Raw genomic sequence first — 13,282 nt, 5'->3', positions numbered from 1 at the left:
GTCACTTAACACAGAAAAAGTGTATTTTCACCCGGGAGAAAGTGTATTTTTGACTGGGAAATCCGGGAATTTTTTTTCCTTGTCCACGTATACACCCTGTGAAGGCAAGGGCCCAGAAGGTACTGAACATCTTGAAGTGCCTTAGCCACAGGTCCTGGGGAGTGGACAGGGCAAATCTGCCCCAGTTTATGGCCCATTGTTTGATCATGGCTGGAGAGTGGGTGCACAGTGTACGGCTCACTGAGGCCCTTACCTGATGATCATTGATGCTACACACCGTGAGGGGATCAGAGTGACCCCAGGTAGTTATACGATGAGCCCCATACTCAGTCTGTGTGTTGAGTCGGTGAACCACCACGTACCATCTGGTGGCAACTCCTCATGGTGTGTCAGGCAAGTCCCTTGGTGTGGGACACACACAGGCTCAAAGCCAAGATTTTAACAGAATACCACCCTGGTTACTGCAGAGGCTCAGAATACTTTTAGATTTAATGCAGTACAGGTAGGACTGCACTCCTGCTTATTTTTTTATAAGTTTTATATTCTGTTGGTAGCGCTCCTGCATTTTCTGATCATGTCCTCAAGATTCAGTTCTCTGCTTACAAAGACTGGGGAGGAGGTGTGTGTATTGGGTACCAGGGCACATGGATATTGCAGGGAATTAAAGGGTGGATGTAACAGCCTAGGAAGTGTTCTTTTATTAATCCTCAGTTAGTTTATTGCGCCATACCCATGCATTCTTGCATGGGTTGTTGGGAAGATGAGTGGCTGGAAGTGACAGAAAATAAGCTGTATCTGGGAAATCCACAACATGGCCATGGTGTACCTCCTTCCATCCAAGCAGGTGGGATGAGGTGCTTGCTACTCACCTACACTTAGGCCACAGCCCTATGATGGATGGGCTATTCAGAAAGTAGGGAATGTTTCCGTCTGACGCTGCTAGGTGCGTGCTGATCGCGTATATTTTGGTTTGTGTATGCTCAGCAGCTCAGTCGGCATCCATCCTTGACTGCGGGAACATCTGCGCGGCTGTTTTTTTTTTTATACTCGAATTTGAAATGTGCGCTGCAATCGAAAATCCTGCCAGTTGCTGTCACTGTGTCTTCAATTACTACCACGGGTCCCATGCAAGAGCAGGAGAATATCTCCCATAGCCTAACACTGCTCCGTGGCATGCTGCACGTTTCGAGATGCCACTCACCTCGATGATTTGTGGAGACTACCATCAACATAGTGTAGCAAAAATATCATTCACCCGAAGAACTTACACCTTTCCATCAATCAACAGTCGACTCCTGATGGTCCTGTGCCCACTGCAGTCGTAATTGGCAATGTCATTGAGTCAGCATGTGAACATAGGAGTGGTGTGCTGTGGAGCTCCATGTTCAACAGTGTACGATGAACGGTATGTCCCGAAAGACTTGTGGGTGTACCAACATTGTGCTTCTGCCAGAGCTTACCATCTGTTCTACTTTAGAGACTAGACAAGCCTCCTAACACCACATTCTGTGAAGAGTTGCGGCTGTCCAACCATATAGTGCCTAGTGGTAGTTTCTGTGTCATTCTATGTTTTTCCATAGATGCTCACAACAGTAGCACTTGAACATTTGACTGGCTTCACCGTTTTCGAGATACTCGTACAGTCTCTGCAGAATAATAATCTGCCCTGTGTAAAAATCACATATCTCAATGGATTTCCCCATTTGCAGCTCATATCTTCGCTAGGGTGCTTCCCCCTCTGTGTCTGCTCAGCATACATACTTTAGTTACCATGTCATGTGCCTGCAGTGCCACCAGATGGTATCCAGCATTGCATTGGGCAGTGGTCATTACGTTTTGGCTTATAAGTCTATGCTCTCTATAAAAAGTACAAAAATCCCTTCCTGTCTCACTGGTATAAAAACTTTCACATTGTATTTTCTAAACACCAGATTTGCCAAAAAATGTTATTTACATGGCTTTTATGAAAGTTAGATTTCAGAACTAGAGATTCCTTTATCTTGAAAAGTGTTAAGTCATCCTCAACTTATGGTCCACAGGGAAATTGAAATTGTAATACTAGCTCTAGACAAGATTTTAAAAACAGATCAATTAAAGTGACAGAGGGGTACTTCAATTTTGCAAGCGTAAGAAAAGCAGCAGTTGCTTAGAGTAGCAGATGTAACAGAATTCATCTGCTTCAAAGTACCACTATCCAGTCAATCTTACTATCTTCATTTGTATAGCCTGTTTAAGTTCAAATATAAAGTAGTATTTAATGACAGTTATTAGTGTAGAGGATTAGTTTCTAACAGGTACTGCCACTGTTAATTTCTGCATTTAATTGTCCTAAATAACTTTAAGGTTCGCCATCGTGATGAGTCCTATAGACGTTCAGTGAAGCAGTGGCTTTGATCCTCCCCCTGTGGTGGCTGGAAGGGCTGAATGAAAAAGATGTCATGATAGTACTAAGAGTTAATTACAGTAAAACCAAGTTTTTACATTCACGCATTTTATGTTTTCCCACTTTTTACATTTCTTGTTGTGGGTCCCAGCAGAAGTACTTTTCTCTCAAGACAGTACTTTCCTGTCATTAGCAATTCTGTGTTCCAACATTTCCTGCATTTTAAGTTTTAATTGACATTGATTTTCATACAGGTTTTTGCAAAAAGTGCACCGTATTCCTGTTCAAAGTCAGTCTTGGAACAAAACAGAAAATGCAGACCATACACCGAGTAATTGATCATGTAACATAGTGTTAATACAGTAAGCAATAGTTTCATCATCTGTTTGTTGGGTTTTAGGCATCTGTATTATAGATTTGCAGTGTGGGGGAAGACTGGGAAAGTTTGATGAATCACTACCTGAATGATTATCATGATCTGACAATAGTAACTCTAGGAGTGACATTTCTTTTGCTTATTGCTTTGTATTTAAACAGCTTTAATTTTATTTCACAGTCAATTTATGCAAATAAACACTGCTTTTAAAGATTGCCATCTCTTTAATGGACTTACATGAATCATCGTTACTTCTCTGTGAAATATGTTAAACCGTACTGGGCCCACAGTTTTGGTTGGTACAACCTGTTGTCAGATGTAAAAACATTTCTTCTTGAGATGCTTCGTAAAAACATGAAGACAGTGGATGTCTGTGAAACAGAGCGATCTCCTTGTAGATTTTGTGCCCTTTTTTCTCTGTTTATGATAACTGTTTTTATTTACCATAATTTTATAATGATTATCAATAATAAGTCTATTATCTCTTTAATGTTGTTTCACTAAACAATAGAGATAACTGCTGTTAGGAAAAAAAAAAACAATTAATTATTCCAGATGTTTTTAAAAAGGAAAATTTTAAATTTCTTTAATTTCATATTTTGAACAATATGAAGAGAATGATTTAAGAGTAATTTATTCATTTTCGCCTGTTATGTTTCCTATGCTTTTCTGTATTTTACTCTTTCTTGCATTTTACTCATTTTTGATTCAGTCCGCTGAAAAGTGTAAAAAGGGGGTTTTACTCCACAATTTAAACTGATTGTGGAGGTAGATGTGCATTAGTTCTAGAATTTGCAGAGGTTGGTTAAAAAACACCGTGAGAAATGCATGCTTCAACATAAATGCAGGTGCTAGCAGAGTCTGCAAGTTGCGCTGTTGTATTTCACCATGATTGGCACCTGTGCTATGTCCTCAGTATGTTGCAAGTGTCAGTTGTGGTCAGAACAGTGTTCTGTGTAGTCGTGAGTGCATTATTTCAGATCTAATGGAATTTGAATGTGCACAAATTGTTGGTGCTTGTATGGGGGCACTCCTGTTATTGAGACAGCCAAAGTGTTTGGTGTCTCAAGAGGCACCACATCGAGGGTGTATGCCACATACAGAGAAAGTGGAAAGTCACAACGCCATGGATGAAAGTGTGTGTTTGAGTGATCGTGACAGACAGTGATTGAAGAGAATTGTGACACAAAATAAGGAGGCGACAGCAACAAAAATCACTGCAGACTGAATGTTGCACTTGAGGGCCATGTGAGCACCAAAACAACACACAGGTAGCTCCATAAGCAGGGAATTGCAGGGCGAGCTGGAGTTTCAAAACCAGCCGTAGTGATACAAATGCCCATAACTGGAAAATGTGGTGTTTGAAGCAATGAAACCTAGACTGTGGAGCAAAGCAAGAAAGTCCTTTGTTTGAATGTGTCTTGTTTCACACTGTTTCCAACTTTGGCCAAGTTTATGTCCCCAGAGTGAAACACATGCCAGTGTTCAGTGATTATTTAGGCAGTCATTTTGTGGTATTCCATGGGCTCTGTGATTACTCAAGGTCACATTACTACCAAGGATTATGTGACAATTTTGGCTATTCAGTCCATCCCTTGGTGCAGTGTTTGTTCTCTAATGGTGATGTTATGTTCCAACATGACAGGCCCCCGTGTTCACACAGCACGCATCATCCAGGAGTGGACTTCTGAGCACGAGAATGCCATCACCGCAGTCAACAGATCTCAGTGTTATTGAGCCTTTGTGTTCAAAGGGGTGATCACTATCTATCTCCATCATTTGTAACTGATCTTGTCATGGTTCTCCATTCCAAGATGACTGGAGGCTGTTTTGAATGACAACATTTTTCCTACACTGTATTTTGTCCAACATCTGTAGCAGTAAACACTTTTTAATGGGGTAGCCATTAACAGCTTGCCCTACAACTCCATTGGAGTTGTTTGAAAACTAGTTCAAAGGTCATGGATTCAAATTCTTTCTAAGTTTAAAAGGAAAATGCCAAATTGTTTCCATTGTATGTAGCAGAAACTTTTGATATGAGCCAGTGTGCAGTTGGATGCTCCTTTTTTGCTTTAGGTACTCATGTTGTTATTGGAAGATTCAGGCAGACATTCCCCCGCCCCCCCCTCTGTTTTTTAAAGGAACGTTACTGGTCTCATTATTTTGTAAAGATAGCAATTAGTTTGATGTTGCTTATTGAGCACAGTTGCTGCAAGCCAAGTGGGTTGTATTAGATTAGCATTCAAAAGATTCACTTATGGTCATGTAGTTCATAATTGTAATTGTCTGCCAGTTAACATGCGCCTTCTCCCAATTTGGTACATTTAAAAGTGTATTCTCTGTGTTGAAAAAGAGTCTGCAATATAGTTGCTCATAAATGAACATTTATTACTGAAAATTTAAGTATAGAAAATAGGAACAAATTTTTGATATCTACAATTGTGAAATATTTGTGGAAGCTCTTCAGTCAGTGTAATTAAACCTGAAAGCAAGACTTTCAGTAATTTTGTAAAACCTAATGCTTCAAATGGCATTGTGGATCATGGGACACAATTTTATGAATACTGTTGTGTGATTAAGTATCGTGAGGACCAGTTGCTGATTTGGGAGAATGAATTGGATTTTGATTATAGTACAAAGCAACAGGAAGTTGTAACATATTTCACAACTGGTAAGTGTCTCCAAAGGTTATCGGAAGCTTGATAGAAGTATCTTGGAGAATTTCACATATATGTGAAAATAATTTTTTTATTCATGAATGTCTCATGGACATACGAAAGTAAGAGAATGAAGTTAGGAATGGTGAGAACTGTAACAATAATAAAAACACCTTTCATTATTTTATTATTGCGGATTTCTAAAATGTGGTGGTCGGTGAAAACAAATTTCTATAGCAGTCACGCTATTCAGAAGTACTACTCGAGCACTGGTGAATAAGTGCCATCAATTGCAGTCTGAAATTTGTGTTTATATTTAGATTGTGTGCACAGTAATGTTATCACATTCCTAGCAATAAATTTGTAGTATGGCTTCATGGCAGCAAATTACCCTCTGATTTCTACTGACCTGTTTGTGTGTATTGTTATTTAGCTAGGTGACCCAGTGTTAAGTTTGCGTGTTCATATTTGGAAGGAGTGAGGTTCACTTCCTAATTAGGCTGTCCAAATTTATCGCTTCTGTGGTTTCAATGAATCAAATAAGGCAAATCTCAGTCTGGATTCTTTAAAAGGATGGGATTGATGCCTTTTTCCAGTCCTCCTCTGATCCAAGTTGCTGCTCACTGATAGTACTACCTTTTGTGGGATGTTATATCTTTATAGTTCCTACCTTCATTTTTGTGCAGTATTCAGAAACTGTCAAGATTTTGCCTAAAATTAACATGGTAAGCATAGTCCTGCTCTATACAAGAGATTTATTGCATCTTGTTTCTGTTTGGATTACTTTCAATATAAGATAAAAATTGCTTTTTCTTTCTCATGTTACAGAGATGAACTTTGCCGTGGAGGTGACCTGCTGCATTCTCCAGCCCTCAATTACAGTTTACTTCATCTGGCAGCTGATGTTGAAACTGTGCGCCAACAGAAGCTGCAGCAGGAGCAGCCAGAGGATGAAACAGAAACACGAAGCTCGGAGGACTCCATGAGGGTAAAGGACTCAGAAACACACACGGTATGCGCTCTCACACTGCTTGGCACACTGCCCAGCTGCCTGCCTCCCCATCTTTGGACCTATCTGCTATGTCTGCTTGAGATTAGCAGAAATCACTGTTAATTCAGTTGATGTGCTGGTCGGTTTCTGAGGCAGTGGCCTAGACATTATGTCTGTATGAGTTTAAAAGTGGTTTGTTGTATTTTTTGAGTAATTTTTGTGCTGACTTTTTGCACATGGGCTTCCACTTCAACATATATAGAGGAATGATTGTGTAGGAAATTATAGTAGCATTCATAAGAGCAACTTGCAGTGAAACAATCAATTGCACAGCTGAATAATCTGGAATGCTTAATGTCAGTGGTGTTAACTGAGTAAGCGGAGAGCTGTAATTACCTATGTGTTTGTGTTTCTATCTTATTATTGCTATTATTATTGTTGTTGTTGTTGTTGTTGTTGTTGTAGAAGTAGTTGTCTTGCTGCTGCTGCTACCAACAGCTTGAAATACATGCAGATTTTGATTTGCCATTTGTATTATTTTTATTTATGATATTTAAGTTTATCATTGAATGGTATGTATGTTTTCATTTGACTGGCTCATTTTTTTTGCTTGAAAAGTGTTACTTTTTGGATTGTTCATGTGCTACCAGTGCCTCCATCAGGATAATTACCCTAGTGTTACATTTACTGTGATTGTATGTGCTGCTGTTTGTAAAAACTGCTACACAATGATGGACAAACAAAAGTACTGCATAACTTACAGGACATTCTAAGTTCTGAATGGCATGTAAACGATTATATTTACAGAAGAAAAGTGTTTGTGTGAATTCAGAAGCACACACTTGTACAATCATGGTAGACTGAAGCATACAGTTTTACGTGATTGTATGGTGTGATTTCTCAAGCACCTTTAGTGATTTCTCAAGCACCTTTATTCTCAGTTCGTTCCTTTTCGAAGAAATTCACTCGGAGGGCATGTTATGCATACCATGATTTCTGCATGTTATCGAAACCTCGCTGTACAGCATTGGATTCCTGCTTTGGAAGAGCGCAACTGTGAGAATGCCACCTCTTTCTGTGTAAAAAGGGGCAACACCTTGTGTCACTCGCCCAGTGAGAGATATGAGTAATGCAGCCTTCCATGAGTGTGTTACAACCAGAGGTTTTTCAGATGCAAGGTGTGCAAGCTCATATGATCGGAATCCATGTGGCTTTCCTGTAAAATAAAGTGTTTACCAGGGACACGTTCGGTCTCTGCCTGATCTGAAGGCCAGTAGTTTCCAGCAGTACTGCTGCAAGCAACTATCATTTTATGGATGTAACCTCTCATCTATGTCTCTGGTGCTCACATTGAACAAGTTGTGTTAGCGGTGCTTAATAATCAAATCAGTATTAAGCCTTTCTCAATTGGATGACCTTTTCTGCCTATGTTCTGTTCCTGAACCATAACATATGGAAACATTTCTAGGTCTTTCTTCATTCACAGTGCTAGGTTTGCACCTGGTGGCCATATATATATAATAGAAGGAAACATTCCACGTAGGAAAAATATACCTAAAAACAAAGATGATGTGACTTACCAAATGAAAGTGCTGGCAGGTCGACACACACAAACGAACACAAACATACACACAAAATTTTGCAACAAACTGTTGCCTCATCAGGAAAGAGGGAAGGAGAGGGAAAGACGAAAGGATGTGGGTTTTAAGGGAGAGGGTAAGGAGTCATTCCAGTCCCGGGAGCGGAAAGACTTACCTTAGGGGGAAAAAGGGATGGGTATACACTCGCGCACACACACACATATCCATCCACACATATACAGACACAAGCAGACATGTGCAACCAACCAATACATTGATGCTAATAAGAACTGATAATAACATGACACATTTGCATGTATAGTGTTTGATCTGGTAGTACTGCAGTGAAACACCTTGTTTTTGTTATTTTAGCTAAGAAATAATCTTATTTTTTGAAACAGTGCCTTAAAAGTCTGTGCATTTTGTCCAGTGCTTTTTCAGTGGTTCAATCCTACCTCTGAAATGTGATGTTGGAAAGTGTTATGAAAACTGTAGATTACTACTCACAATACAGAGGATACATTCAGTTGCAGACAGGCAAAATGAAAACTTTGCGAAAACTTTGCTATTCATTTTAGCTTTCAGCCAAAAGGCCTTCTTCTGAAATTGGGGGGGGGGGGGGGGGGATTGCATACACCAGCATAACTCACACACACACACACACACACACACACACACACACACACACACACACATAACCACTGTTTGGTTGCTGTGGCGGTTCTGGGTCATAACTATGCCTGATGGTAGCAGCAATGTGGTGGTGGTAAGGGGGAGGCATTGGGCAGAGATGAGGGTACAGCAGGATGGGATGGTGGAAGGTTTAGTGCTGCTTGTGGGAGCATGCAGGGACATGGTGTGGCAGATTAGGCATGTTAGGTGGATTCACGAGGTTTGGGGGTGGGGGGGTGGGGGGGGGGGGGGGGAGCAGTAGAGGAGATAAGTAGCAAAGGGAAAAAGGACTAAAAGATACATTGGCAGAATAGAAGGCTGTGTTGTATAGGGAAGGGTATAGGTATGTGGAGGACAGGAACTAGCCAAGATTGGGGCCAAATGGGTAATGGGCACGCAAGATATGTTGCAGGCGTAGTTTCCACCAGTGGAATTCACAAAACCTGATGTTGTCAGGAATGATACTGGTGGTGCAGGCTGTAAAGCAGTCATTGAACTGGAGCACATTGTGTTAGGTAGCATGTTCAGAAACTGGGTGGTACAGCTGTGTCTTGGCCACAGTTTCAGTGACCATTCATTTGGACAGACAACTTGTTATTCACCATGCCCATATAGAAAGCAGCACAGTTGCGGCTTAGTTTGTAAATCACACGAGTATGTTCACAGTCAGCTCTGCCTTCGATGGGGTTGGAGATGCCTGTGACCAGACTAGAGTAGGTTGTGGTGGGAAGATGTATGGACAGGTCTTGTGTCTGGGTGTATTGGAGACAAGATGTTTGGAGCAGCTGTGGGGTGGGGATGGACAAGGATGTTGCATAGATTTGGTGGATGACAGAATACCACAGTGTAGGTGTGGAAAAAATAGTAGGATATTCCTCATTTCAGGGCACAATGAGAAGTATCGAAACCCTTGTGGAGAATGAAATTGTTTCTCCAGCCTTGTGGGAATGCTTCATTGTTGCCAGACAGTGGGTATGTGGGAGGTTGTAAGTGACTGGACAGATAAGCATGGGGGATCTGCTTCTGGGAAAGGTTGGGAAATTAATTTTGGACTATGAAGGCCTCAGTGGACCCTTGGCATGTTTGGTGGGGGGCTGCTGATCATTGCAGATGTGATGACCATGGGTGGCTAGGTTGTAAGGAAGGGACTTCTTGGTATGAATGAGTAGCAGCTGTCGAAGTGGAGGTATTGCTGATGTTTGGTGGGTTTCATATGGATGGAGGTGCTGTTGTAGCCATCCTTGTGTGCAATTTACAAAAGCTAATGTTGTCAGGAAGGATTTGAGGTTCTGGTTGGTTATGGAGGATTCCACTAGGTGTCCAGTGATTAGGTTGGCACAGGATGGCACTGTGTGGGTGCCCACTGCTGTGTCTTCAAAGGAGAAGCAATTTTGGGTGAAGATATAGTTGGTCATGGTTGCAGATTTGGAGTTAGTTGGACATCGAGAAAAGGCACTGTTCAGTAGCAGCAAGGCCATAGGCATTGGGGATGTTAGTGTAGAGGGAGGTGACATCAATGGAAAAATGGTGGAGGAAATGATTGGTGTCTTTATGTTGGGGGTAGGTTGTGGATAATAGGTTGAAAGTGACATGGTTGATGAGGTTTATGGACTTGAGGAAGCATGTAGAAGGAAGGAATGCGGGGAGTGGTATGGTAGTAGTTTGGGGTAAGGGGAACACACACAGAGAGAGAGAGAGAGAGGGGGGGGGGGAAGGGGGGGCAGGGGGTGGATATGAGCAGGGGGAAGAAGTTGGTAAGGTCTGGGTTTAACAAATTTCTTTGGCACAAGAACAAACAGAAAATAACGCGTGAAAATATTCTAGAGTAAGGGGGCGAAGTGTGATAAGTTTAAAAGTCTAGGATTAATCATGAGTCATGTTCAGGAAATAAGTATACTGTGACCATAACGGGCTTTTTTTTTCCCTTGCGGGTTGGCAAAGTTGAGTGATAGAGTGGCCTCCTTTGATCAAAGCGAGATGGTAGTACATAAACTCATGTTGTAGTGTCCAGTTGCTTGAAAGATGTCAGTAAGAAATCCCACCAAGTGTGAGCCATGTACTGCGATCTGCTTCCTGCTTGCAGGAGGTATGACACCTACTAAAATTTTTTCATGAATCAGAACGTTTTTCCATGAAGATGTTATGAACAGAAGGAGAGAGTGATGTGACGAGTTTAGTGTAGGGAGAACGAATGTTTATGATAAATGAAGGAGGGGAATACATTTCACAGGGTGTATACGCTGTGGGCCAACCGGGAAATCCGAGAATTTTTTCATGCGGGAGAAAACCAGGAAAAACCCATGAATTTTTTAGAATGCCAGGAATTTTTATTGTTTCAGTTTTCAGCTAAATTTTTGTGAATTTGACTGATAAGAACTGATATGCTAACAATGTATTTTACTTAAGCCCATTACTGCAGAATAGTACTGCAGCAATAAAACATAAACAGGGGAGGGGAAAAAAAGGTTCCAAAGGAAATGCACCATTTCCAGTAACAAAGCACAGTGCATACACAAGTGTCGGCCAATACGAAAATGTGTCAAAGGCTTTAGGATGAAGACTACGCAATACTTCATAACAACAAACTGATTCCGATGACCGTGACATCACAGCGGTTTACATTAGGTTTGTTTGAGAAGTTGCCAGTGGGCTCGTGCGTGTGCAGTTGAGTCATGTATGAGCAGAACCTGCTTCCACTTATGGCTACTTGATGTATGGCTGTTAGCTGAATCAGTAGTTGCAACAAGCATGCAGAAGCTAGCCGGAAAAATTCTTCTGATGCGCCCAAGCTGACAGATTCGCGCATGTGCGGAACAGTGTAAGTTGCAGTGAAGAGGGCAGTAGTCTCCACGTGACCCATGTTTAGGTTTATAGTTATTTTGCTGTTTCTTTTTCGTTTACAACTCGCATGTCAAATGGACAGAAAACGGATTTCTGTGGCCGAGAGCTAGAGAAGTGAATTAAAATACATTCACATAGTTACAGAAGGCTGACACATGTCATTATTTGCAGGTTTTTGGCAGTCGAGCATTAATTGCCTTGCACAATAGTGAAGTTATTTTTGTCGATTTGCTAAAGAAATTTGGTTTTTATTAATCTTTTCTGCAGAGGCAGTCAGTTTATTTGAAACAAAGTGTTTGATTCCACAATATTGGCTGTTGTCAACTGTTTGCTGAATTAAAAGTGCCTGGTCTTATCTACTAGCACATATGGTGTTACATCATAAAGAACCAAACATGATATATTACTGGTACTTGAAAAAAATTTGCAGCTCGAAAACCACAATGAAAAGTGTAATGCCAGGTTGGGGCATACTTCTTTGTGAATCTGGACATACGAATGTATACTTTCAGCCGAAAAATGCATTTTAGCGTGGTTTGCAAAATTCTGATGCTCTTTGAGTATCCTCTGATGTTCTGTTTTGTTTACAATGTATGTAAGATCTTTTAATGCTGTATAGGTATGAACATTTGGGACAACATCGTAACTGCGCACGCACAGTAATGCCGTTTTCTGGCGCTCTCTGACACCTGCTGTAACAAATTCTAACAGCTCACATGAGAATATTGCAAATGGTGATTGAAAAGCGTTACTTTCAAAGTAAATTACACAATTTGAATTACGTTACATTTACGATTGTGCATTGAATTTCTTAAGTCACAGAGTGTCTGATCCTCATTTAAAGCTCAACACTCTGAGAGCCGACCACTTGAAGAATTTCAAATCCAGACATTTATGTATTATTTAAGGCTTTACAGGCACATTTGTGTGATGTGTATTAAAGTGTAACACATGCAAAAGAGACTAATATTATATGTGAAAGCTTAGCTTTTCTTGTAGCTACACTATGTATATTAATTTAAACCATTCACTTTTCCTATTTATGTGTTCTACATCTACATCTACATCTACATCCATACTCCGCAAGCCACCTGACGGTGTGTGGCGGAGGGTACCTTCAGTACCTCTATCGATTCTCCCTTCTATTCCAGTCTCGTATTGTTCGTGGAAAGAAGGATTGTCGGTATGCCTCTGTGTGGGCTCTAATCTCTCTGATTTTATACTCATGGTCTCTTCGCGAGATATACGTAGGAGGGAGCAATATACTGCTTGACTTTTCGGTGAAGGTATGTTCTCGAAACTTTAACAAAAGCCCGTACCGAGCTACTGAGCGTCTCTCCTGCAGAGTCTTCCACTGGAGTTTATCTATCATCTCCGTAACGCTTTCGCGATTACTAAATGATCCTGTAACGAAGCGCGCTGCTCTCCGTTGGATCTTCTCTATGTCTTGTATCAACCCTATCTGGTACGGATCCCACACTGCTGAGCAGTATTCAAGCAGTGGGCGAACAAGCGTACTGTAACCTACTTCCTTTGTTTTCGGATTGCATTTCCTTAGGATTCTTCCAATGAATCTCAGTCTGGCATCTGCTTTACCGACAATCAACATTATATGATCATTCCATTTTAAATCACTCCTAATGCGTACTTCCAGATAATTTATGGTATTAACTGCTTCCAGTTGCTGACCTGCTATTTTGTAGCTAAATGATAAAGGATCTATCTTTCTGTGTATTCGCAGCACATTACACTTGTCTACATTGAGATTCAGTTGCCATTCCC

General features: G+C 41.0%; 1 protein-coding gene across 10 annotated transcripts in view; it reads left to right on the top strand.

Moving 5' to 3' along the window:
* The window catches only part of LOC126095313 (protein polybromo-1), a 326,966-nt gene that overhangs the window by 200,316 nt on the left and 113,368 nt on the right, over positions 1 to 13,282 (top strand). For 9 of the 10 annotated variants that reach the window (XR_007521952.1, XM_049910108.1, XM_049910110.1 and 6 more), the window contains exon 19: positions 6,245 to 6,428. Coding sequence is in view for 9 of the 10 variants with exons in the window: in XM_049910108.1 (XP_049766065.1) it covers positions 6,245 to 6,428 (184 nt within the window). In the remaining variant the exon portion in view is untranslated. The remainder of the gene's footprint in view (positions 1 to 6,244; positions 6,429 to 13,282) is intronic. The other variant, XM_049910111.1, reaches the window with a different exon arrangement.

The sequence above is a fragment of the Schistocerca cancellata genome, chromosome 8 (assembly GCF_023864275.1).
Source record: "Schistocerca cancellata isolate TAMUIC-IGC-003103 chromosome 8, iqSchCanc2.1, whole genome shotgun sequence".
Lineage (NCBI taxonomy): Eukaryota > Metazoa > Arthropoda > Insecta > Orthoptera > Acrididae > Schistocerca > Schistocerca cancellata.
This window is presented reverse-complemented; position numbering and strand designations above follow the sequence as displayed.